Raw genomic sequence first — 27,710 nt, forward strand, 5'->3', positions numbered from 1 at the left:
GAATAAGACTAAAGTGAAAATATTAAACTAAATAACCATTTGCACCTACATGCGAAATGGAAGGACACAAATTTTCATTTTTTTTTATCGCTGTGGCTAAATGAGGCGTAGCCGCTCAAGGTTTTGCGTGAGATAAAGCCGTAAACTTTTCATTTTTTTTAAACGCGAGAAAATGCTACCTTGACAAACAAATGTCCTTCTATCTTTATTTAAATCGATGCAACATTTATGGATTTATTGGTGTCTTTGAACTAAAAAAAACAATCGCTTACTGTTTCTAAACAAGGAAAGAATTGAAAATTTACTAAGTTTTTATTTGCTTGAATGATTTTAAGAGAATAACAAACTACGGGTCATTTTCAAGACCTTGAACGTGAGAGCAGGCTCACGCGAAACTTGTTCCTACGGAAATGCTGAGGTTTTAGCTTATACAAAGAACAAAGAAGGTTAATAAAAAGGCACATTAGAATTCGTAATCGATTCTGTTATGTTGTTCTCATAATAAGATTAACAACTTTTGGACTACACGCTTTTTTTTATAAGCACGTCCAGCCTGAGATTTCACCAAATTTTAAGAACATGCTAAGAACATGCTGGGGTTCAGAAAGCAGAATTTTATTTAGTCGTGTGAATGCGTTCTAAAATGCAGAATCAAATTGTGCTCATAGTAACAACCCTATTATTGCTATTGATTATTAGTGTAATTCTCTTTCTAATAATTCATTGGGTATTATATTTTTTAGCCTAAAATGTCCCCAAAATAAGAACGACCCAGCCTCATCTGATTAGACGTTCTTATAAAAAAAAGTGAATTTGTACTAGTTTAGGCAGGTATTTATTTACCTGTCTATCTCAGTAGACCCATTCATAAAACGTTTTGAAAAGTTTTAAAAACTTCATAAAGGAATGCCTTTGGTGATCCTTGCTGAACATTAGCGGTAGAAAATCGCATATTTGTTGATAAACCAAGGTAGAAAAGTTTTTTTACTGCAAAACGAAGAGAAAAGTATTGTTTTGTGGTAACCTGTTAAGGTACCTGCCCTGCTTTTTGACCTCGCTAAAAGCTTCTCTTTCTTTGGTGCTACTTAACAAGTCATTACATTTCATTAAATAGAGAAACAATCTAAGCTTTATACTCTAAGGAATGTCTTGTTCTGATAATAAAGATTCGTGCTGTATTGAAAATAGGGTGCAGTGGTTACGGCAGAGTTTTCACGGGAATGAAGTCAGGAGGAATTTGCTGATATGATGTAATCATCTCAAACTAATTTAGTATGCAACGAGAGAAATTCTAGGGAACTGGAATTCTAAAGGAAAATTTGTCCGAAAAAAACGGTATGTAAATGGTAGTTTATCATATGATTTCCATACGGTTATTATGCATAAATTTAGTGTCGTTCTAGATGTTTGCTTTGGGGGGAAAGATGCTCTAAAACGAGAGAAGGTCGATTTCAATTGCCTTATCTTGAAATAAATATGATTTACAGTCAAATCCGGAAGTTCGGAATCAACTTCAGAAGAAAAGCCGACCAAAAGTTATTAGATAGGCGTATTGACAAGTCTTGTATCCGCGTCAAACTCCTTATTAAATTCGGAAAACTATAAAGTGTAATTGTGAGATCCGGAACAGAAGAAAATTAAATTAAATGAAAAGTACGGCCGGTTTGATTAGAAAAATACACAACGAGCTTCAATTAAATTGTCTGTAGTACCGTATATCTTTATTAAAATCATATTTTTTGTTAAATGACATGAAAAATCATTTTTTTAAACGCCATAACCTACCACAGGGTACCCAATCCAGAATGGGCTTACATTTGCCTTGTATTTCCCCCTCCATACCATTCGAAAACATCTTCTAGTCTTCTAGTAGGTAAATACACAGACATCAACACTACTCGTAAGCAAAGAAATTCAAATAAAGGGATTTTTTCAAGCACTAATTTAGTAAACTTTAAAAGCACACTAGCTTACACACATTGGCATAAATCGGGCCAAGTCGGAACGTCGTACAGTTCGGCAACCATGGACAGCTGTTCCGTCCTTATTAGGACTCGTCGGCATGGCAAAGCCAGATTTATCTCAGTTAAACTTCATCGGCAAAGTATGCTTATGAGTCCTAAAAAGGGCGAAATAGCTGGCCATGGTTGCCACGGTCTATAACTTGTGCATGGTGCATGTGCATGGTGCATGCAGCGTCCAGAGTTGGCCCGACTGGTGCCAGTGTGTGTATGCTAGTGTGCTTTTAAAATTTGCCGAATTAGTGCTTGAAAAAATACCTTTCTTTGAAGTTATTATGCGTTGCCAGGGCGCGTTTCCAAGGGGGTGCTTATGGTGCAACTCACACCACCCACCAGCCCCTCCCTCCCCTGGCCGCCGGAAAGGGGGTCATTTCTTATTGAAGAACCTTAAAAAAGAAATCACTGAAAATTATAATTTAGTCCCCTTTAGATACTTGCAAGCAATATATTTTGTTCAAACGCAATCTATGTAAACTAGATTGTTTGGCTTAGCAATAAAATGTGAAAAACATATTTCTTATAGTAATTTTAGCGGACGCCATGAGGACCTTCCTGCTTCTTGTTCTCGCCTGTACTCTGGGGTACACCCAAGCAGGTAAGTATAGCACCGCACCCTACCCCCCATGGTCTTACTCATAACTCTTCTGTATGCGCCAAACAAGACAGAGAGCTAGCCTGACGGCCTTAACCCCACCCGTTTGTACCAAAAACAAAGAGCTAGCCTGACGGCCCTATCCCCTCCCCTGTTTGTACCAAAAACAGTGAGCTAGCCTGACGGCCCTATCCACTCCCCTGTTTGTACCAAAAACAAAGAGCTAGCCTGACGGCCCTATCCCCTCCCCTGTTTGTACCAAAAACAAAGAGCTAGCCCGACGCCCTATCCCCTCCCCTGTTTGTACCAAAAACAAAGAGCTAGCCCGACGCCCTATCCCCTCCCGTTTGTACCAAAAACAAAGAGCTAGCCCGACGCCCTATCCCCTCCCCTGTTTGTAGCAAAAACAAAGAGCTAGCCCGACGCCCTATCCCCTCCCCTGTTTGTAGCAAAAACAAAGAACTAGCCTGACGGCCCTATCCCCTCCCCTGTTTGTAGCAAAAACAAAGAGCTAGCCCGACGCCCTATCCCCTCCCCTGTTTGTAGCAAAAACAAAGAGCTAGCCCGACGCCCTATCCCCTCCCCTGTTTGTAGCAAAAACAAAGAGCTAGCCCGACGCCCTATCCCCTCCCTGTTTGTAGCAAAAACAAAAAGCTAGCCTGACGCCCTATCCCCTCCCGTTTGTACCAAAAACAAAGAGCTAGCCTGACGGCCCTATCCTCTCCCGTTTGTACCAAATACAGAGAGCTAGCCTGACGGCCCTATCCCCTCCCCTGTTTGTACCAAAAACAAAGAGCTAGCCCGACGCCCTATCCCCTCCGCTCTTGTATTTTTGTACCTAAGCTGGATAAGGCAGACTAATGTACAGTTGAACCACGATATAAATTTATTCACGCAGACGGAGCAAATATGTATTACAGTTTGGCCCATTTGTATTCTACAATGCTTCTCTCAATGGTGTAAATTGCTTACACAATTAAACCCCCCAAATCCCCATACGAATGCGTGGAACCCCAGGCCATCAATACCGTTTCCCTAAAACTAAGCCTGCTTTGATTATTTTTTTATTTGTTTGTTTTTGCTCTTATTTCAGGCATACTGAGCAGAAGGAAAAGAGGTAAGCCTTAGTACTTAGTCGTTGCCAATCCACACAAAATGCCCTTGGATGCTTTAGTCTTGAATGCCAAAAACATACGCACGGGAACTCTTTAAAAAGAAACATGTCGCTCCAAGGCTCTGTATAACAGGCGTACCGCCGTCCATTCGTCGGCATTCGTTCATCGTACTTTCGGGTTTTCGGCGGTGCGAGAAGTGTGGCTTATTTTAGTAAGGCCGAATTTCCCTTGGAAAAATCAGAGTGATTCGTCAGCTTATACCGTCAGGTATATCTGTTCCCTCCTATTTAAGTGTAAATATTTCAGCACAAGACTAATCCCATTTTCCAACACTTCACAAGAACTTGAATACATTATTTCCAACGACGTCTTAAAATACGTACGAGAGCAAAAACTCATTTTTTCCAATAACTCAGGTTACCTATCCAGAACGGGTTTCTGTCTGAAGCCGGCGGAGAACTTCTACCATGCCGACGAGCGTCTTAACTTCTACGGTGTTGCCGTGGAACCCGAAAAGCCAACGGGCTGCGAAGTCTCTGACTGCGATGAAGACAGTCATTGCGAAGGAGACAAGAAATGCTGCGATAACTACTGTGGTGCTAAAGTGTGTACCCCATCGGGTAAGTGTATGACGCCCATCATATCCTTGGAAATCAGACAAAGTGTGTACCCCATCGGGTAAGTGTATGACGCCCATCATATCCTTGGATATCAGACAAAGTGTGTACCTATCGGGTAAGTGTATGACGCCCATCATATCCTTGGATATCAGACAAAGTGTGTACCCCATCGGGTAAGTGTATGACGCCCATCCCATCCTTGGATATCAGACAAAGTGTTTACCCCATCGGGTTAGTGTATGACGCCCATCCCATCATTGGATATCATACAAAGTGTGTACCCCATCGGGTGAGTGTATGACGCCCATCCCATCCTTGGATATCAGACAAAGTGTGTACCCCATCGGGTGAGTGTATGACGCCAATCCCACCCTTGTATATCAGACAAAGTGTGTACCCCATCGGGTAAGTGTATGACGCCCATCCCATCCTTGGATATCAGACAAAGTGTGTACCCCATCGGGTGAGTGTATGACGCCCATCCCATCCTTGGATATCAGACAAAGTGTGTACCCCATCGGGTGAGTGTATGACGCCAATCCCATCCTTGGATATCAGACAAAGTGTGTACCCCATCGGGTGAGTGTATGACGCCCATCCCATCCTTGGATATCAGACAAAGTGTGTACCCCATCGGGTAACTGTATGACGCCCATCATATCCTTGGATATCAGACAAAGTGTGTACCCCCATCGTGTAAGTGTATGACGCCCATCCCATCCTTGGATATAAGACAAAGTGTGTGCCCCAGCGGGTAAGTGTATGACGCCCATCCCATCCTTGGATATCATACAAAGTGTGTACCCCATCGGGTAAGTGTATGACGCCCATCCCATCCTTGGATATCAGACAAAGTGTGTGCCCCAGCGGGTAAGTGTATGACGCCCATCCCATCCTTGGATATCAGACAAAGTGTGTACCCCATCGGGTGAGTGTATGACGCCCATCCCATCCTTGGATATCAGACAAAGTGTGTACCCCATCGGTTGGGTGTATGACGCCCATCCCATCCTTGGATATCAGACAAAGTGTGTACCCCATCGGGTTAGTGTATAACGCCCATGCCATACTTGGATATCAGACAAAGTGTGTACCCCATCGGGTGAGTGTATGACGCCCATCCCATCCTTGGATATCATACAAAGTGTGTACCCCATCGGGTGAGTGTATGACGCCCATCCCATCCTTGGATATCAGACAAAGTGTGTACCCCATCGGGTGAGTGTATGACGCCAATCCCATCCTTGGATATCAGACAAAGTGTGTACCCCATCGGGTAAGTGTATGACGCCCATCCCATCCTTGGATATCAGACAAAGTGTGTACCCTAGCGGGTTAGTGTACCCCAGCGGGTTAGTGTACCCCAGCGGGTTCGTGTACCCCTGCGGGTAAGTACCATCCCATCCTTGGATACTAGACAAGAGTGATAACGGTAATAGATGTGGCGCTCCCTACGTCACGTTCAATGTTATTCACATCTCTAGATGATAGACAAAGGGTAACGCTCCCTATACCACAGGCTTAAACGCCTTTTTTTAAAACGCATTTTTTTACCTTGAATCGACGTAGAAAACTGAATGTTATTTTGTCTTTTTTCCAGTGAGAGCTCCTCACCCATGCCAGGTATGTATTCATTTCAGCATTAGTTCGAGATCCAGGATATCTTGAAGGGGGGAATTAACGAAGGGGAGGGAGTATCAATATTCGAAACATGAGCTTAGCTCCAAAATATAGGGCTGGGACCGATTAAAAGGTTGTTGTAGGGCAAAGAGGCTAAAAAACAAATGTGTAGTAGAGAAAGGTAAAGGGAGGGTTAAGAAACACGGGTCAAAGAGCAGAGGTTGGGTAGGTCGAGATGACGTGAGGTAGAAAGGGGTTAAGGGTGCGGTAGGCAATAGGAGATAAAGAACAGGTATTGGGTAGGTCGAGATGACGTGAGGTAGAGAGGGGAGCAGAGGTTGGGAAGGTCAAGATGACGTGAGGTAGAGAGGGGTTAAGGGTGCGGTAGGCAATAGGGGATAAAGAACAGGGATTGGGTAGGTCCAGATGACGTGAGGTAGAGAGGGGTTAAGGGTGCGGTAGGCAATAGGGGATAAAGAACAGGGATTGGGTAGGTCCAGATGACGTGAGGTAGAGAGGGGTTAAGGGTGCGGTAGGCAATAGGGAATAAAGAACAGGGATTGGGTAGGTCGAGATGACGTGAGGTAGAGAGGGGTTAAGGGTGCGGTAGGCAATAGGGGATAAAGAACAGGGGTTAGGTAGGTCGAGATGAGGCAAGGCGGGGTTTAATGGGGTACAGTAGGCGCAGTGAGATAACGGCGAGCCGGGACAAGACCGGGAAACACAAGATAAAACAGGTCTGAGTCAGAGGGCACGTGAAAACTGTAGAAGAGCCCTGGTTGGATTTCGTTTTGGCCAGAATTTGGAACTAGATCCGGTGTCCGGCAACTCAACAGTTTAAGTTTATGGTGTCGAACCTATTTTTTAATTTCGCACGATTAATTGCTTTAATGAAAACAATCGTGTTAGGGTGACCTAACCTAGCTACGAACTATGTATAATTTGTTGACGCTTGGCAGGGCTTCAAATGTCCGTCCGGTGAAGTTTGCAAGTTACAGAGAGTTCAATGTGTCATGCCAGATTGTCCATCGGTACAAGCTTTGAACCGCCCTACTTGCATCCCTGCCAGTAAGTACTGAACTGATCAAACCAGCCATAACCCAGTTGAAGCTGAATTATAGCCAGATACTAAACTCGTTTAACATGTTTGCAAAAACCACGGGCGATAGGACAACTTTATCCAACAACAACAACAACAATAACAATAACAACAACAACAGTAACAACAACAGCAGCAACAAAAAGGAAAGAAATAATGCTTGACCAGGTGTTGGATATGAACGGTGTCAGAGGATATCCTGATTCTATTTTGTAACGATAATTTTTTTTATCTTAATGAATAGCCATGACAAAGGTCACATTACAATTTTTACATTACTAAATATCATCCAATGCTTAATTCCTTCCTCAGAGGGTCTTTCTAAGACCGAAGACCTAGAAAACATAGGAAACCACATCCCAGACACCGCAGCTCAACTTCTACAAGCCGATTCCCTGAAGGCAAACAAACAACAGGACGACAAAGATAACGATAGCCAAGATGAAAATGCCCAAGAAGGCGACGACCAGAATGAGGGCTATCAGCAGGACAATGCCGAGCCTGCTCCCTTCCAACAGGCAAGCGGCCCCTTCCAGGCGGGTCAGCAGATGGCAGCCGAGGGGCTGCAGCAGGGAGACGACCAGGCTATGGCCTACTCAAGTAAGGGCGTAATCTAGGGTAGGGGAAGTAGGGAAAGGGGTAATCTGGGTGGAAGGGGCAGTCGAGTAGTAGGCATGGGGTATATGACTTAATGGCTAGACAGCGTACTCCGGTTCGGATGAAGAAGTCTGGATGTTTGGATAGTACGCGTGAGAGGGTAACGAATCTTGTCAACGAGAAATTGGAACGGCCTGTTGTCTATAGGACTATGGACTCTAATTTTAAGGTTTTTCCAATGGGCTTCTAATCTACGCTAATTCAGGCATGGACTGTCTTGTCACCTCATAATCTCACTTTCACTAAAATTAACTTACTACCTTACCACTTAAGCATACCAACAAAGGTATCCCCGGTAATAGATTTTAACAGTCCATGACTTTTTCTTGCAGATCAACAAGCCTTGCAGCCCCCTATCGTCCCGTTAGATGTACAGCCCCCTTCACAAGTCGCGCCAAGCCAGGTCGCGAGCGAAAACACGGCTCAGTTCGCTCCATTTGGGGACAATATGAACCCCTCACCCATGGGCGCTGTCCCCTTTGGCCCAACCCAAGGAGGAGTAAGTCAGCTTAATCAGCAATACGCACCCGAGCCGTTTGACCAGTCTCGAGGCTTGATGCCTCTCACCGGTAAGAGAAGCTCGGAGAAACGATCGACAAACAAACGTGACATCAAGAAGACATCTATCAAGAAGCGATCAATGAAAAAGAGGTCTATCAAAAAGCGATCAATGAAAAAGAGGTCTATCAAAAAACGATCGATCAAGAAAAGATCGGTTTAGATGGATTACATTTAGAGCGGTTTAGATTGGGGTTAAATAGAATTAACGGACAGTACATTATTTAAAAGGGCAAAACCTTTGGAACGTCTTTCCAGTCGAACTAGCCTTTTTGTTTTTGCTCACAAAGGCAAGTTTGAGAGTATCGGAAAAAAACTGGAGACGAAACAAAAGACAACTTATCTACAGAAAGAGTGGCCGCATTTCATTTTTTGTTACCTAAATAGGTTTCTTACATATGGAGCTTACCTTTGTGTGGGTGCTTAGTAAATATATCCGGATTATCAGAAAACCTCCTGGGTATTTGGTTCTTTGCGAAATGTGTGTATTTACGATGTAAATAATTGAATAAAAGTATTTGTTTACAGCTGCATTATATCATAATTTGTAACATGGAGATGTCCTTTCTGACCAAGGCTGTACATCATGGGGACAATGAAATTTCTATGAAAGGGCAGATCCAAGAACTTGGGAGGGGGAGCGGCAAATATTTTCAGGGAGGGGAAGGTACCCTCATGCGCAGAGCTTTCTTTGTCGCTCGTTCCATTTGCTCAACTCTTTTGGCGATACAGAAAGCTCTGCACAGGAGGGTAGAAGGAAGGTTGCAACGCTACGGGAACTCGAGGGATAGGGGGAGAGGAAGGAAGGTTGCAAAAAAACATTACATTACAGGAAAATGTTCTAAACGTCGCGAGACTGTCGGGGCTTTTCCTGTTAACTGAGTCCTATGGCAGAAAGTTGGTTTGGTGCGCTAAATTGTATGCTTTTCCTGATAATAGGGTCTCTTATTTAGATTTTAAGCCTTCTTGAAAACGAGTAAAAACTTGGTAAAGGTGTAAGGGCAGCCTGCGAGCCGCAAAAACTTTCAGTATTTAATGTATAATAATGCGAGGATTATTTCCGGATGCATCGTAGGCTAGTGTAAGGACAATAAACAAATTTTCTTTACCTACCCAAACAATTACGAGTATATCATCATCATCATTCCATTTAAAACAGAAAAGAAGAGATACATGTTTGGGTCATAAAATTTATTGAGATAAATCACAATATTTATTATATGTACAACGCTGTAATGCGAGGCCTATTTTAATACAGATGACTATAATAATAAATCAATATAAAATGTATATTTTATTCCTTGAAAATCTATTAAATAATTTGAACCGTATCTTAAATGATTATCCAGTTAAAACTCATATTCTTAGAGTGGTCTTTTTAAACTTTTTGTTAAAACCAAAAAGGTTTTTTCAACTTATTAAATCACTACTGACTTTATATACTTTAGCAAAGATACTGAAAATAACAAAAAGTACGTCTTAAAAGAAAAAAATGGTGAAGACATGATATCGTTCTCCTACAAGAATAAGACGATAGCAACACGTTAATGGATCCCATCATTATTTTAAAAGCAGTCGACTAGAGCCTTATGTAGCACCAGCCATGCAAATAGTATGTCTCGCGAATCGTACGAAGGGAAAAACATTCCATTTGCTAAATCTTGTCACTTTGCAATACCTCACCGGACTTATAATGACTGAAAGAAGAATGGACCAACAGAATTGCCTTAACAATCGTAATTGCTGTTGAGTTTTCATCAGCTCTTTCACTAGAATTGGAAATGAAAAAAAAGGGTAAATTATTCATGTGTCTCTTCAGACGCCTTGGTCCCTCGTGGATTAGCTGGATTATTCCACAAAAGTTTGGAGAAAAAAAACGCAAAAGAAATAAGAGTACTCTATTGGTCCAGCCAACCGGATATGGCGTTACCAGTAAGTAACCCAACGATTATAGATTTTCCTGATACAATTACTTTAAATCCTTTTACGCTATAATTCAGTACCTTTGCTATATTATAATAAGAGTTTTAATCTCAAGTGACTCGACTCGTTCTCTTTTGAATGCGTGACGGTGTCACAGGCGAGTGTTCAATGACGATTGCGTGACAAGTAAAAAGAGGGTGATAGAAATCGCACCAAGCGTTTTGTGATTGGGTGGTAGCGAGACGATTTTGCGTGACAAGATGAATGACGTTCAGTCGTGACAGCAATGTTTATCGATCGCACGACGTTTTGCAGTGTTTGCACAACGACTTCTCGAACACTGCGTGACACAGCCTTGTGTTACAAGTCCGTGGCCGCGTGTGCAAGCGGCGTGTTCGCAATCGACACAATCGTCTTTTTCTTCTCCCCTCTCGTTGGTATGGTAACCACAGGGTACTTGTTGTGCCGCGTTGGATTCTGGGTATGGTTCATGGTGTGATGCGGGTTAAACGCGGTATGGCTGTGGTTATTGTGATCGTTATACCTCCGACCTAGAGTATGAGATGTATAGGGACTGGACGCAATCGAGCTGTCCCCCTTACCAGAGTCTAACTCATCCCCGCTACTGAACCCCTCCGACGAAGGGCGTGTCCCTTGGGGGTAAATCTCCCCGTACTGAGGGAGGGCGTGGTGCCGGTGTATCGTGCTAGCCGGCGAGTTCATCTGTAAGCATGCCTTACTTGGTAAAGGCGGGGCCTGCCCTTGGCCTTGGCTAGTCTTCCCCCTACCCACAGTATCCAGCATTTCGTTCGAAGGATACATATTAATAGTCGCTTGGCTGTACATCTTTTTCGAAGCTTTGATCGCTGCTTCGCGGCTGATTTCCGGCTCTGTGTAGCTTTCCCTGGGTGCGACCGGAAGTGTGGATTTACGCTGTGGTGTCTTCACGCTTTGCGATCTCTTACGGTGACAGCGATACAGTATAAAAGCTACCCCGCAAAATATTAACAACCCGAACACCGAACACAACACGACGACAATAAGCATGGTAGTTGACTCGAGGAATCCCTTTTCGGAAGCACGAGTATCATACACGGGAACTTCCGTCGACATCTTCGTCGTCCCTTCGAGCACTTCCGGCGGCACAACTCTGATCCGAATCCTCACCAATGATTCCGAAGGCGGGTTACCAGAATCCGAGGCTTTGATGGTGAGGACATAGGAAGACTGGAACATGTAATTAAAGACAACGAGCTCTCCGCGGTCTTTGTCTAGGATGAACGTCTTGTCATCATTGCCCGCGATTAATGAGTACTGTATCTTTCCATTTAGACCCGAATCGGGGTCTGTGGCTCGTATTGTCACGACTTCGTCTCCTCGCTTCGCATTGGAGGGCACCTCCATGACGTCATTATCATTTAAGCCAATGAACACCGGTGCGTTATCGTTTACATCCACAACGTTAACAATGGACGCCAGACGCATTTCAACATCGCCATCGGTTACCAAGACGACCAAATCATACGCAGCGACGGCCTCCCGATCCAGCCGACGAGTGGTCCTTATAACTCCTGTCGCGTTGTTGATCATAAAATCCTGCCGTCCGGTGGTTATCACACTAAATGACACAACCTTACCAGGAGCCCGCGTATTGACGCCAATCCTACCCACTATGGTCCCCACGGGGCTATTCTCCACAATGCTGAAGTTGTATTGATATTTCGCGCACTTGACGATGACATGTAGCGTTATCTCTCCGTGTTTTCGCTCCCTCCCGTTATCCTTGGCCTGGAGAGTCAGTCGAAAGGATGGCGTGAATGCGCACCAGAGCTTAGGAATGACCACGAGTTCCCCGCTCTTCTGTCCGTACATGAAGTATCTGCCTGGGTCATCCACCGTTACGTTCTTCTCGCCCATAACGAGGCTGGTGATGGTGTAGTCTAAATCCCCCTCGCGGTCTGTGTCGGGGTCCTCGGCCTTGAACACCGACACTATTGTAGCTGATGAAACGACAAAGAAGTTTAAAATCTTTAATTAGGTATTAGCATTGGAGTTAAAAAAACAAAATAGGAAAATTCTCTCAACCTTTCTCTTTTTCCTCTTCTCCTTATCCATCTACTGTATTTATACGTATGTACCAATTTCCACCCACAACAGAGGCACAACAGAGCTTAGGCCCCAAATCAAGTGCCTCCTTGTGTGTATTGTTAGTAAGCACTGTCACTGTGGGTGGTCACTGCCAGAGGGTTTATTGCACTTCTGCGCACACTTCTTGTTAAGGTATCATCAAATACTATCCTTTTTCCATATAATACCTATGACAGTGCACCCCCCCCCCCCCCCTAAGTCAATCCTGGTTACGCTCCTGTCTGCCCTACCTGGTTGTGTGTTGTCGATGATGGTGATATCCCGTGAGGGGGTAGGGTAAGTCGGCGTGTGTCTGTTCTTGTCCTCGATGTGTAGGGTGAGGCTGTTGTTTGTCTCCAGTGTTGGGACACCTCGGTCGCGCGCTATGAAATCGATCTTGTAGATGGATTGACGCGTCAGGTTTAGAGGACGCTGAACCTCCAGATTGTAACTGATAAATTAATTTAAATTAATCAATCAGTTTTAATTGGTTAACTAGATATCATAAATTAACATAAAAAATAGGATAAGTTCTACCGATTTAGATGGAACTGAAGAATTCAAGATAACCAATTAATTAATTAATCAATATAAATTAATCAATTAATTGATTAGCTGCTTATCATTAATTAACATTCAAAATAAATCTGTGCAACTGGCGTTATTGCTATACTAACAATGTACTAAAGATGCAACGACGATGTCCAGGTATTCCTGCAACAGGCATTAGCTATACTTACAATGTATTATGTGTTACAAGGTATTATATGTTAATTATACTTACTTATACTTACACCTTTCCCTGTAGTTTTTGATAATTTGAAGATCAAACTGAGTCGTTTAAATTGTAGGATGGATTGAAATTCACCGTGATTTAAGCGGATTTAATTCAAAACTGAGATAAACATCTCATGCATAGTTTCATAGTCTACGAAACCGTGCGTCACGCAGGTCGGGACCACGGGCTTCAAAGGGTGATAATGCTGTACTTACAATGTATTGAAGATCCTCCTGAGTGCAAAGTCGTGCTTGTGATGAAGCAGCGTGACATCCACGACACTGTTCACCGTCAATGAACTGTCCCTGTCTCTCACTTCCACGATCGCGACGTTACTTCCGGTCGTGATGTCTTCCGGGACCAGCCCGGGACGAGCGGCGTTGGGCACTTGTAGTAGTTTAACCTGTATGGTGGGGGCGTTATCGTTCTTGTCCTCGACCTGAAAATGTATTCAAATGAGGAGTTATTGAGCATGGGGGCAAGAGGATAATGCATACAATCAGTGAAGCACTGTTAACGCGAACTGTTAAGAGAGTTCGACCTAAAAATGCTGTGAAATAAGAGTATTGAGCAATAGGCCAGGGTTTCTTATGAAAGAGACGCGGCTTAGTGGAACCCCGTTAGCTCTGACTTCAAGAGGTCGAGTTTTCAGGGGCGTGTCTAAAGAAAAACGGAGGGTGGTGTCCCCAGTAGTATACACTTGCAACGGATCAAGCAGTTCAAATGGGCATCCTTAGCTCTGACAAAAGGTCACTAAATCCATCTAGAAACTTTTTCTACCCAAATATTTATATAAAAATTGACCGTCTTCTTAACTTTCGGGGTCAACCGAAGTCAACCTCATCTTGCCACATGAGCAGGGTGGGTTCCGTTTTCTTTTCTAAATGGTTCAAAAGAGCCTGGGGCGAGTGTACAGGAAACCCGTGATGTTCTTAAAAGTTTTTTTCGTGAAAGGTTTGGGCTTTATTTTTTCAAAACGGACGGCGTACTGCAAAATCGTAGTAAACACGTATTTCTGCAAGATTACGCGAAAAGTCTCGACGTACACATTTCTAAGGCAAAAAAAGCGAAAAACACATTTAAACGGACTCGGCAATATGGTATGTACTGTCATTGACCGTGCGAGGTATTAAAACGACAACTGACAACTTATTGATATGGTTATTCGAGTAAAAATTAGTTACTAGAGACCTTGAAGTTCCGTTCGAGTTAGCTATGAGTTTCAGTTTTCCCAATAAGTCTCGAGGCTAGTGCGAGGTAGTGATATTTGACAGTGAGTAAGTTCTTATCAGAAACGTGTGTGCAAATATTCGAAGAAACGTTTTTTGATTGTATGAAACTGAAAATGGCACAAAAAGATGTAGGATCCCGAAGCTAACAATATAACTTTAGTGCCTTCATGAACGTATAACAACGTGCGCACATTTCACACAAAATCGCACATCGCAAAACTGGCACCCACCCCACCACGATATAACATTTGACACCCCTCCTCCCCCGGAACACATTGAGCGTTCATAAATCAAAACGACATGATTGCTCCATTAGTGACCGCTAAATGGCTTTCTCCTGTCACGTAAGGTCAAGCTCACTTCACAGGTTGCACGCATCGCAACCAGTTTCAGCTGAGAGCTCAAAGAGTGAAAAATAAGCCGGCTAAACCGCCATATAGTCTGCCGATAACGCCAGTACGAGTCTAATTAACCACTCGAATGAACATAAACGACGCCACGTGAGTTATCTTAGGGTTCTGGACCAATAGATTAACCCAGATAAGCCTATATTTGCAGAATCCATCCGTCCACTCTTATCATCGCCGTAATCTAGATCGATAAATACCGCCTTTTCTGACTAACGACTCGCAACATTCATGGCTTCTCTGGGATTCCTTAGCTAGTTTATGCCCGTTGCTTTGTCTTAGAATCAATTGACTTTAAAAGTGTAAAGTTTCACCATTAATAAGTTTTACAAAGTAGAGAACAAGAGAGGCACAATTAGATACTTGTGTTAAGTACTTCTGAGTCGCAGGAGACTTTTTGGCGGCACAACGCGACAAAGTGACGCGGGCAAAGACGTTGCCCCAAGCTTCAAAACGCAACATCGAATACTATCACTCGATTCGAAACGATATTCTAATCAAAAACACAAAGAGATAAGTCAGAAAGAATGATTGTTTCCGTTCTTTGGACGCCGACTATGGAAACGATCAACCATGTCTTTTTGGAAAATCAACAATGTCCAATTTAATGAAGTATGAAAATAAACTTCTGCTTGTTATTTTAAAGGGATAATAGTTTTGTTAAGAAAAAAATGATATTGAATTCAGTGTTTATAAACTTGCTATTGATACAGTGTGTGATATAGTTACTGAGAGGCATGTTTAGGTGATCATCTGGAATTGTAGGGTTTGAATCAATGTCGGTGGAAAGGGAAATCACATACAAATTAACAAAAAGGGCGGGTAAAAGAGCGCATATTTTTTTCATCGGAATAATAAAGAATCTTCATTAAAAAGTTATCTGGCTTCCATATGCTTTTAACCGACTTTAAGATTACTGTTTACTTTATAAATAAACTCATAATCCGTGAGAACAAGGTTTTTGTCTGTTTGAAGCGAAGGCTCAGAGGTTTTGGATTTGTTAGGGATTATATGGGATTTAATTAGTGACATAAAAAGGTTAGAAAAATACATATTCGTAAAGGACGGATAAGTTAAGTTGAATGTTTTGGGAAATAAGGACTTAGGATCTCGTATTTTATCCCGTCGTCGAAGTTAACCTGCTATATAAAAAAAACCTTTCGTTAACATCAAGAAGAAATTGAAAAGTGCATCTAGAAAGACATTGGTATCAAATTTCTCGCGTTTGACTGCTTGACAGCCATTTTCAAAGAGTCAAAAATTGCGATCCTTGTATTGGTCACTTTTGACAAATTGATTCTAGCTCAAGAAAATCAATCAGTAAATAAAATCTTATTTAGGAAATTATTTTCTTTATTGGTCAGCTGGCTACCGTAGTTCACCTGGCAACGAAGAAAAACGTGTAGAAAACATTGGACAAATTGACAGCGGTCGATTTTCACTGCTCACTTTGCCATGAAACTCGTTCGGCCTGATCTCCGAGACGAAAAGTCTGGGAATCCAATGCACTTGATCAATTTAACGAACCCGTTTTTCAGGGGTTGACTCTAATTGTCCATATCTCTCGACAGAAGTTGGTAGAATCGCCTGATTATATCTTGTGTTATTTTGGTCAAGCGACCAAACGAAAGTTAAATTCGCTCATTCAACTGTGGTGGTTGGTAGTAAAAACTTTTTATTCACTAAGATAACCTATTAAATAAAAAACACCTAAGCATTGAAAACCTTTAGCACAATTCCCTAGTGAGTACATCATAGCTTATAAATTATATTAAAAGTCGTGAAGTACCACTTATTTCAACGCTTTGCATATGTCAACAACTCAATTCAAAAGATAAATTAATTATCATTCACTACAGCATCTGTCATTTCGGCAGCATAACCCATTTATATTAAGATTTTCCATTCAGTAGAGTTGTTTGAGTTAACATTCTCTTCAGAGATATAGATTCTATAGTAATCGAGGAAAACTTTCGCGATCAACAACTTGAAACAACATGGGCTATTTCGCCGGATAACCATGAGCCAAAAAGTTCAGCCATTTTCATCGTTATCGAATGTATATATCTCTCTATTACTCAAATATAAACATACTTATGAATAAGAAACGCAGCCCTCACATTTAGACGAAAAATAAAAGAAAACACATTTAAACTGACTTAATTGCCTGAAGTCGTGATTTCAAATTTTCTGCTTGAAACACGGTGAATTCAACAAGCAAATAAAACAGCTCAATTCTATTTTGAAAAATGTCGAGTTTCGAATACTCAAAACAAAAAGAACACAGCATTGTCACGCAGGCATAAAATAACAAGCCGACATAAGATAACAACTTTACTGTACATGCACAACAATACACGAAGCATACTTATTTACTCATTATCGGATGTTTAGTATAAGAGTAATTGGCTGTACTATTGATCTCAAAGCTTGCCTTTTTCTTATTACTCTTTTCCTTTGGAGTGGCCGCCTTAGCCGTGAGCTCAAAACTAAGATAATTAGCTTTCCAACTCCGGTTATGTCTATGGTATCCCCGTAGTTTGAGTGAAACATCGCTTGTCCAACTAAAAATTCAATGCCTTTTTCTACTTTAAGAAGCTTAAGAGGAAGACTTTAATAAATGGCTTGTAAAAGACAAGAATTTTGGGGGTTTTCAAAACATGATTTATCGTAGCTGTAGGGCATTTGTCATAGCCGTAGGGTGTTAACCTTTCTTTGATTCAAAGCCGGTCGAAATCGAGAGGCTTAGTTAGTGTTGACCGATTCAATATATTTGTCCATTAGCCCTGGGTTGAATATGTGAACACAGCATCGGATTAAGAAAGTAATGGAATTTTTATGTGGAAATGATCCAGAAACAATAGTAAACTCAACAGTGACGAATGTAAGCGCAAAAATTGAGAGAAAAAGATGGTCAAAATTTAACATTTTTCTAATTTGGAAATCCAAAATGAAAGCTAATAAAAAAAATAAGCCCCCGATTTCATTTCTACGACACCCTAAGAGCATGCACAATCTGAGCCATGTACAATGATTTACGAATTTATACAGATAGCTAAATTATGAATATAATTTTTAAAAAGCCATGAGGGCCCATAGGAGCTCTGCGGCGAACCTAAAGTGATTCCCGCCAAAAGTGGTTCCCGCTACTGCTAGTCATATAGCATCAGACTGAGTTTACAATTAAACAACTAAACGAGAGTTATGAATTTTCATCAAAATCTCTAAAAATGGTAAAATGACGATGTTTGGGGTTGACGTGTTTGGGGTTGGATCACATCTACAATCTTAAATTAAGAATATATCTAGTAATGTAATATCAACGGAACAGAAGAGTTCATCAATATTTTACCCTTAGGGATATGGGGAAGAAAAGGCAGACAATTTCGGAAATAACTTTTGCTTACAGATCAAACAAATGACGTTAGGGGTGTACCTGTGTGATGATTTTATGCTCTGTTCTTATGCTTTATGAAAAGCCACTTTAGGCTATATACAAATAAATTTCTTGTAGGCATCTTGGGGTATGGAAACGAATTTTTTAACTTCTTGTAAACCATTTAAAAAATACGTTTGAAAAGCAGTTTCGACTGTCAGTTTCGAAGAGTTGTTTGCGACTATGCTCGATTTAAGTCGATTTTATTCCAAATTGGTAAACAAGATAAGTAATTTCCACAAAATGGCCTTTTCATCCATTAACAGGAAAAGTTGCTCTGTGCTCGGTGTTTAATGGAGCGCCAAAAACGAAAAGCTAGGATGGCCTTGAGCACTGTCTTTGGTTAACTGCTCAGGTGGTCAAAATAGCGTGGGTACACAGAGTTATCAAGCAAATGTGGGAGGACCAAAAGACACCCACAAGCAAAGAAAATGCCAGCTTTCACAAACATCCAACTGTGACTATCGCTTCCTTTTGGGCGTCTTTCTGGCTATCCTATTCTGATTCCCAGAAAGCGATTGTAACGGTTGAAGTGCTTCCGTGTGATAATGGTAGTTGAATGCACTTCGAAACTCCTTCTAGAAACAAAAGAGTTAATGGTAAACACTACTAGCCGTGAAAGTGGTGAAAGAATTATCATATGGTTTTTAGGTTGAATACAATTGTCCTTTTGATAAAATCATTTTCGATTTTCATGTTAATGATAGTACGGGTCTTTATTTGAAAAATGGTTAAATTCATTTTATCAGAAGCAGGACTAAGTAGTATAAATAGAATTGCCTGATATTGCTTTCTGTTGATTCTTAGCTTTAAGTATAATGAGCCCTTTGTAATGAAAGGGTTATAAAGTTCTCAGCATTTAAGAAGAACATCCAATTACTCCATAATTGACAAGACAATAAACAATAATACTTTTTTTTATAGCATAAAACGTTTATGAGAAACGTTATACTATGGTCATCCATTTCATTATTAAAAACATTTACCATTAAAAATACAACAATAGACATCACCTCAATTATTATTTATTATGTATTTTTCAAGTGGTTTTGGAGCATTTGTATTTACCATAGTACAACAAACTTTGTTGATCTGTATCCTTATGTGCTCAACAAAACAAGAAACCATCTAATTAATAAGTAAAAGACCGCCATAAAAGAATCAGAGAAAACAGCAAAACGTTGCCAATTCTGTTTCGAGTGCTTTTAGGCACAAACAAAATCACAGCGGGGGTGAGATGTGCTTTTTGTCAATTACTTGTTCACCGCAGTTGATCTAAATAACAAGTACTTAACTTTCCATTTAAGATGAAGAATAACACAGGTCCTTTATAATGCAATAACCTCATTCTCGACCAAAAATAACGAATAACAGAGCGGCCCTGTCAACGAAGTAATAACAACCACATAATAAAAATAATTGAAGGGCATCAAGTTGCATAAACAAGTTCATTTTGCGGCAGAATAGTGTTGGAAGAATAATAGGGGTAATTTGATGTGGTAAAAAATTTACTGATTGTACTGTTTCTAAAAAAACAACAGTACAATAAAGTATTTTCTTATTAGTTTTCGAAAGGAATAAGTTAATAAACAAAAAATGAAAATCGCCTCAAGCAAAACTTTTTAGGATGATACAAATAAGAGATTTTACGTAAAATGTATAGCGAAGATAATCAAAATAGGCGGACATTTTGACTTTGTTATCTACAACTAAAAAATTACAATAAAAATTAATCCCCACATCGATTAACATTTTACTAAAAATCCATTTTAAATTTCTGAAATAAACCGACAAGTATTTCTTTAATGAAGATTTGCGAGAGTTTCCTCAAGAACTGGGAGGTTTTCTTGACATTAAGGAAGAAGAATGGTTGCTATCAAAGAGGCGAAACATATCAAGAACTTTCTATTTGGAGACGGCTGAGAATTTCGTCAAAACAAAAATTTTTTTTTTACAAAACAGACATAAAAATACACTCCTTTTGCCGTTATGCACAGAAAAACGAAGAAATATTTTAATTATTCAAAAACTTAGACAGTACTAAAACTGCGAAAGAGATAAAGCAAAAATATTTAGCGACGTTTATTGCAATTGCCAATTCTAATTGAATCTCGCTTCTTAAAAATACTTAAAAGGCAATTACTTCCCATTTATTTCAGGCCGTAGACCTTTCTAGGTCACCTAAAGGGACGTAAAACCACTAATGACTCGAATCAGCCACAAAGAAAAGCTCTAACTTAATCATCAAAGTTTCTTAAGAGTTCTACAATAACTAATTGGTTTTGTGGTCGCAGTAATATCACCTATTGTTCGCCAAAATGCTGATTACCAATGCGCCGAACTAGCAAATAAAACCTACCTTAAGTGATAAGTGATAAATACTTAGACTGTTAAAAAATAGTCGGGTTCTTTATCTGACTTTAATAAATTCTTTACAGGGGACAAATAGCTGTATCGACGTCAGAGTATAACAGATGACAGGTTTTTGGATTTTAACTAAACCAAGTAAAATCGAGACGTTTTCCGCGTAATTATTATAACCTTCGAGGCTTATTTCTCTATAAGTATATTGCGTAAAGGAGCCGAATAAAAAAACTCCCATGATTGGTATAAAATTCGAAGAATGAATAAAGGCAAAAAAACCAGCTAAGCTGAGCTATTCTGAAGAGGTATTCAAGATAGGAATAAGACTCTATGTAGACATTTCCGCATAAGGAATCAACAAACATGGCGCAATGTTTGAGAACGGAAACCCGAGATGAAAAGATTTATTGTCAACGCAAAAAGCATGACAAACACACAAAGTTTAAACAGTGTTCTTTTGTACTCCTACTTTTAAGGAATTCCTTGAACTTATGTATCTTTATAATTAAGAAAAGTGGCTTGGAAAGGATCTAGAAGGACAGGAATAGAATCACTGACATTCTCTGTTAAGCCGTAATGACAAAAAACTACACAAATTGGTGGGAAAACAGAAAACGCTTTGACCTTAGCGGGTTTTCAAATCTTTCTAGCGAATCTCTTGTAATCTTTGTGACTTCGGACTGACAGCATTTAAAAAGCCATTCAAAAACGACTCTCGAGGTATCTTAAGAATGAAATGCAAGCCATTATCTCTACAGCAGAAAGTCAGAAACACGGAAACATCATTCAAAATGATAAAATTCAGAGCTTAGTAAAACATCTAAGGTGTTGTTTGAGGATATAAGGGGGCTTTGTCGTAGGGATAAAAAAGGAAATTAGGTCGTTTATTTTACTCAAATTGAGGATAACTTAGGTCTTTGCGCCTGAGGGGCAAATAACCCACTCTCGCAAAAAGCAAACGAGGAAGCAGAAGTAAAGCTAACTTTGACAGATGTTGTAATGGTTATATATGCATTGACAGGGAATAGGAAGGGGTCAGAACTAAGAATTTCCAAAGCAAATTTTACATGTTGGAATACATACACAAATTACTCAAAGCCTCGGTTAACATAAAGACATAAATAGTTATCTAGCTATAATTGAATTATATCTAATCATGGGTAAGAATGGCATGATGAAACACAAAACTAGGAGACGATATTTGAGGGACGAGTATACAAACTGAATAAAATATGCATAGTTTGCGGGGATAGAAATGGAGCTATAATGCAAATTGCACATGGGTGTCAATTTACATTGATTTTGAAGTAAAAACGAACAATGTGGCATGTCACATGAGCACAAACAAGCCACTTGGAAATTGATGGGTTGGCTGGCGTAGAAAACAATAAGCAATAGAAGAATTAAACATAGGGTCCGACAGTACAAAATTGGTTTCTATTCAAACGCAAAACCCAACACAACAGAGAAAAGACTTCTTATGAATTTCCAAAGCTCGTGACAATAGGAAATCTAAGTGTTTTTTTCTCACTTCGAGGCTTAACGCAAGTAGAAAGCTTTAGGGAATTAACTCGGTGTAAAATTAGATCATCTCACGAAGTATATTAGTTTCGATTGATTTTCAAAATGCAAAAATACTGCAATGAAATAAATACCATAATGTGTGTTTATAGTGTAAATTGAGTCAGTCTTGTAAAATTGGGTAAAAAACTTTTGATTAAATCCCAGAGGGTGGTAGTGTCGTGAGTTTTGTAGACACCTGTGGCTTGGTATAATCAATACCATCGCAAAGGCACATTAGCTACAAACGCGGCAAAAACATTTAAAGACCGCCACTAGAATACTATTCCTTATTAATCGAACTTCTAAGAAGGTATATTAATAATAAAAGTTCGGGCTAATTTGTTCAAAATCCCGGTCTTTAAGGCTATTAAAAGATCGATTTTGGTTTTCTCGGCTCAGCCGTGATGGAAAACGAGGCAATAAAATTCGCAATAGGGGAGCTGAACATTTTAACATTTCAATGACTTGCAAAAAAAAAACAATTTTGACAAGGAACAACTAGCGCAGACCCGAGCGCTTTTCACATGACAATGTTAAATTCCCCCGGCATAGAAATCTTTTGTCGGGAAAGCGCAAAAATAAACAACTAATAGAAGCTAAATACAAAATCTCGCAACTCGGACGCTCCAGACTGATGTCTGATGAAGCCCTGGCGTACTCAACCGCGGTCTCACTGGCTGGATTATTTTGAGACGCGCAAAATCTACCGTTGGACTTCGCGGCGGATTTTCGCGAGAATGTTTTTATTCCAAAAGTATCGACGCATATGTGAATTAAAAACAGATCGGCTTCGATGAAAGACAGCGACAGATCGGATTTAACACCTTGGGATCTTCCACAAATCTAAAAAAACCATAACAATACCATAGATGTACCACAAACAGTGGGGTTCCACTAGGGACTCATGAATGACTTCAAGATTCACGACTATCACCATCGTGTACTCGTATGAGTTTAACCTGGAACAACCAGATAACGCGCGCGCGCGCGATTAACATACCTTGATTGTTACTTGGGCTCGGACGGGAATGCTGTCCGGACCTTGGTCCTGGGCCACTACAGTCAACCGATACTCGCTTTTCACTTCATAATCCAACACAGCGTTTGTCCAAATTTCGCCAGTGTACTCATCCATCCGAAATAATCCGCGCTCCGGACTCTCATACAGATAAAACATAATCTCTCCGTTCTTGCCGATATCTTGATCAATAGCGGTGACACGAAGTAAATAAGTTCCGTTCGGTGCGTTCTCAGGCACGCTTGCCGTGTAAAAATCCTTGCTAAACTCGGGGCTATGATCGTTAGAGTCTAAGATGGTAATGTTAACCTCTTTTCGGCCCGACCTCGGAAGTGGAAACCCACCGTCAACCGCTACAATCACTAATTGATAGAAATCCCTCGTTTCGCGATCCAAACGTTTTGTATTTACCAAATACACGTAGATCATATCTGGGCTAAAACGCTTCAAACTCAAACTAAATAATCCATCCTCATTTCCCCTTACAATTCGATATTCCTGGATTGAATTATTACCAATATCAGCGTCGAGCGCACGCTGCAGGGGAAATTTAGACCTCTCTGGCGCAGATTCCGAGATCTGTAGCTCTTCGAAATCTTGTGGGAATTTAGGTGAATGGTCATTGATATCGAGAACACGCACCTCGGTTGGTATAGTGGCTGAAACTCCACCAGTATCTGTAGTAACCTTTATTTGAATTTGAAAGATGTCGCCTTGCGCTGAAGGAGGTAGCTTTTCACGGTTTAGCAAAATCTTTGTCCGCAAAACTCCAGTGGCTGCGTTTATCTCAAAGATTCCATCCGCAGGACCCTGTATTTGGTAACGAATCTTTCCGAATGAGAGTCTCAGCCTTTTTGGAATATCAGTCTGCGAAACGTCTCCAACAAGTGCACCAGGATCTTGTTCTTCTTTGACCTGGAAGCGAAGGCTGTTAGCTGCAAGAGCGAGCGGAATAACGGAGACGAGAAGAATGAGATAGCGCATGTTTGGCTTCGCGAGGTAGTGTGCCGAGAGCCGCTCTTGCACTGGTAAACCCCGCGCCACCGAGCGCTAAGTACTACTGTTAGGAATGTCAATCATGTAGACATGGTCGCGGTTAAGAGATTTTCACACCTCCCTCGGCCAATGCTAATACAGCTCTGATGGCGTTACACTGACGAGCAATCGCAATCCACGTGCGAGCCGATTTCCGCGCCGCGAAGATTGCCAACAAAATAGGAATGCCAACAAAATACCTTTCCTCACGCCCCTGTGAGCCGCAAACTCCGCCACGGAAATCCAAATGAGTTAATCCCCTGCTCCTTTGTGCCGTAATGAGATTGCTAAGCCTCGGTAAAAAATACTCATATACCTGATGGGAGGGCTATTGACACAACACAACGACACGAACAAATGGATTCTTGGTGATGAAGGGGCTTGATTATGTCACTCTTCAACCCTTGACTTCGGAAGATCTCGGCTGACAGCCCTTTTAGGCCGAAAAGCAAATCCCTTGGGGAACAATCCGAGAGCAATTAGCATAGCCAATTCGCGACAGACACTGCAAAGGTCCAGCTTGTTGTTTGGCCCGAGAAACACACGATCATAACACAGCGGTGACTTCAAAAACCGCGCGCAATACCTGAACGAGAGGGCGCCCGAAGATGATCACTCAACTTTCAAGTGTTGTCCATTTTCTAAGGCTGCGTTCACCGGGATAGGCAGGTGGAGGAATGGGTAAATACGTTAATCTAAAGCAGTCTCCCTTATTGGGATTTCCATATCAAAGAATTGCAACCGCTTGCTCGTCAACTTCTCCACGCAGTTGTTGTTTTTGACGGTGGATTATCTTGACATGCACTATCGACCAAATTGAAATTTAAAAACATTGGTTACCCCGCAAAGCTGAACACTAAGATTCGCGCTAGGGACTATAACAAGCGCGGCGCGTATTGGTTAGAAATATCTCGAGGTTAATTACCTTTGCGCTCAGCTCGACTCCACAAGAGTCCACTGTTCCAATCGTATGAATAATTAACACGCTTCGAACTGTTAGCTTACTGAGACACTGCGTGTAGTGAAAGTCTTACAAATTCGTTGTCTTTTCAACCGTTCGTCGCCTCTCGACATCTGGTCTAGGTTGATTATACACAGGTCACTACTGTTTATCTGTATGGAGTGTTCTGTCACGCTTGAAAAAGAGGGGGGACTGAGGGTAGTCGTGTGACAGAATGACGGAAGGGGAGGGGGGATCTGTTTGCATTACAAATGAATTAACGCTAATGGCTGTTTGTTGTGAAAGTCAAGTCTCACGTCGGAAACCGTAGATTTTTAAAATACACGTCATAAAAGACGAAACTCCCCTGGAGGTTATATTAGAGTAGTTCATAAAAAGGTATATTTGTTTGTGAATATGAATTGTTGTGTTTTAAATTGATTTTTGTGGGCGTTGGTACATGCATTATACAATTTGATTACAACAGAATTCCTTTCCCTTTATTTAAAAGCATTTTAATAAGTTTTGTTTCTTGTAGACATGAGCTTGTCTGAAAGGAAAAAAAATCTTTCACCATCTAAGTGAACAAAACGAATTAGGGAAATAAAAATCTGCCACCTCTATGACTCCGGAAATTATCCAGTAAATTAGTTCGCACGCATATACAGAGAATTTTTGATCGTTTGGGAAAAAAGGAAAACAAAAGAATTATTTTCCTAACGACAGATTAAAAATATTGTTCTTCTACCTTACGATAGAAAATATTGAAGATTGTGAAAATATAGGCTCTAGAGAGAGCAAAAAATGTGTTTGATATCTTAGCCATATATTACGATAGTTAAAAGGGTGTCTATTAAATGCAAAGGGAATTATAAACGCTAGTAAAATATATATAAAAAAAAAATAAGATATCATATAGCAACTGAAGTATTCCCCACTTCGACTACACCCAAATATTGCTATCGGAAACTCCAGGCCTATTTGGTCAGGTATTTTATGACAGCTTTAGTTTAGTTGGGTTTGGATCCAGCGATGCATGCCAATTACGACGTGATAAAACTAAGAGCATTGGGAGATCACAGATATCACAGAAATCCTAACTAAGATATTACTCCGAGACAGAATCAAGATAACCTAGAGACGATTTTCAGGGAACGGTCTTCGGCTCTGATAGCGCGAAATTTATGTTTATTCATTCCTAGAAATTGTGTATAATTTACTTCATAATTGCACAGGAACATAATCTTAGCTAGTGAAATAAGAAAATGAGGGTAATCTTTTATTTTCATCTACGAGTGAAATTTAAATGAAAGCACACGATACAGAGTGTGATAATTACAAAATACTTAAGGGTTTTGTTAAATGTATTTCAAGTTCCATCCACAATTTTTTTACTGGCAAAGGGGCCTTTAAACAACAGCTTCACACACCTTTTTTTTTTATAAAAACCTTTGAGAACGAAATTTCGCCAAATTACAACAATGTATAAGAACATGCCAAGGCTCAGATAGCAGCAACATCATTTTTAATTACAGTGATAAGTTAAATTTTTAAATTCTTAAAAGAATTAAATTGTGTTCACACAGCGACTTAAAGTACTATTGTTATTTATAATTTTGTGTAATTCTGTTTTTAATACCTTATTGGAATCATATCTTATTTACAATAGCTGGTGTGTATATATTTGTCAGGCTGCAAAGTCACTGAAATTTAAGAACGTCCATAAGAACGTTTTCAGCCTTAAAATGCTCCAAAGAAAAGAACGGCTCGGCCACAACTTAAAGTTCAGAAGTCTTATAAAAAATGTACGTCACTTTATATCTTGTATTTTACTTTTGTGCAGAAAAACATTGTGGTCCGACTTAAAAAGTAAGGCAATTGGCCCCTAAAATTTATCACTAGGAACCAATCAAAACTCGCTACTTGGATGTCATTTTGCAAAAAGATGCCTTATCGCCAAGCAAAACATTTCTCGTAAAATGAAATGTAAAATTAATGAAAAGTAGACAGTGTTATCCATTAGCTGTTGCATCAAATTAGCTCTGGCATCCGTTGGGTATTTTGACTGGTTTTCTGCATTTATCAGATGACTGTATAAAGAGTGAATGTTCATATCATTCTGATGTACAAAAGAGATAATGGCATTACAAATTATTTTGTTCCATCGATTTGTACTTTTCAACTTTCAAAATTGATTTTGCACAAGAGATATTCCAATAACTGAAATTTAATAAAGTAAATTTCAGTTTTGAGCTCGTTGTTTGGATGAATAAAGTTAAGCCTCCCTAGTCTTATTCTTATCCCTAATGCGATGAATTCATCAACATTTTAACAACCTTCGAGCATTTTAAAATTTGAAAAGATCAAGATCAAACAAAAGGCGTACTACACCACACCACCAACACCCTGAAATCAAAATAATAACTTAATTAACTTAAAATGGTATTTGTCACTATTTCAAATAGAACCAAAAGGTTTTTTCACTATACTTTCCTCTAAGTATAGCTTTTGTTTTATAATTTAGTACTGTTCCCGCCAATCTTTGACAGATACATCACGGCGTACAATTCGCGACATAAGCAATGATCGGATTAGTTTGAAACGA

At 40.4% G+C, this 27,710-nt stretch overlaps 2 protein-coding genes across 2 annotated transcripts; one reads left to right on the forward strand and one right to left on the reverse strand.

The window, feature by feature from the left end:
• The first annotated feature begins 1,189 nt into the window (after positions 1-1,189).
• LOC5517731 lies at positions 1,190-8,809 on the forward strand. Its single transcript, XM_001637728.3, has 8 exons — positions 1,190-1,335; positions 2,545-2,616; positions 3,707-3,730; positions 4,145-4,348; positions 5,949-5,971; positions 6,928-7,036; positions 7,380-7,667; positions 8,057-8,809. Exons 2-8 carry the CDS (start codon positions 2,562-2,564, stop codon positions 8,443-8,445), a joined length of 1,092 nt encoding a protein of 363 aa, XP_001637778.1. The 5' UTR covers positions 1,190-1,335; positions 2,545-2,561; the 3' UTR covers positions 8,446-8,809.
• A 649-nt stretch (positions 8,810-9,458) lies between these two features.
• On the reverse strand, positions 9,459-25,291 carry LOC5517721 (protocadherin alpha-C2). The gene is made up of 5 exons (XM_032362290.2): positions 25,091-25,291; positions 23,113-24,969; positions 13,326-13,549; positions 12,584-12,783; positions 9,459-12,205 (listed from the first exon to the last, which is right to left on the reverse strand). The coding sequence occupies exons 2-5, from the start codon at positions 24,112-24,114 to the stop codon at positions 10,566-10,568; spliced, it is 3,066 nt and encodes a 1,021-aa protein (XP_032218181.2). The 5' UTR covers positions 24,115-24,969; positions 25,091-25,291; the 3' UTR covers positions 9,459-10,565.
• Positions 25,292-27,710: the final 2,419 nt, after the last annotated feature.

This window comes from Nematostella vectensis, chromosome 10, assembly GCF_932526225.1.
Source record: "Nematostella vectensis chromosome 10, jaNemVect1.1, whole genome shotgun sequence".
NCBI lineage: Eukaryota > Metazoa > Cnidaria > Anthozoa > Actiniaria > Edwardsiidae > Nematostella > Nematostella vectensis.

Coding starts and splice junctions, on each gene's coding strand:
- LOC5517721 (XM_032362290.2), bottom strand. CDS start 24,114: ATGCGCTATCTCATTCTTCTCGTCTCCGTTATTCCGCTCGCTCTTGCA. Junction 12,784..13,325: donor AGGAGGATCTTCAATACATT/GTAAGTACAGCA, acceptor TTAATTTATCAG/TTACAATCTGGAGGTTCAGC. Junction 12,206..12,583: donor CATCGACAACACACAACCAG/GTAGGGCAGACA, acceptor TCGTTTCATCAG/CTACAATAGTGTCGGTGTTC.
- LOC5517731 (XM_001637728.3), top strand. CDS start 2,562: ATGAGGACCTTCCTGCTTCTTGTTCTCGCCTGTACTCTGGGGTACACC. Junction 2,617..3,706: donor TCTGGGGTACACCCAAGCAG/GTAAGTATAGCA, acceptor CTCTTATTTCAG/GCATACTGAGCAGAAGGAAA. Junction 5,972..6,927: donor GAGCTCCTCACCCATGCCAG/GTATGTATTCAT, acceptor GACGCTTGGCAG/GGCTTCAAATGTCCGTCCGG.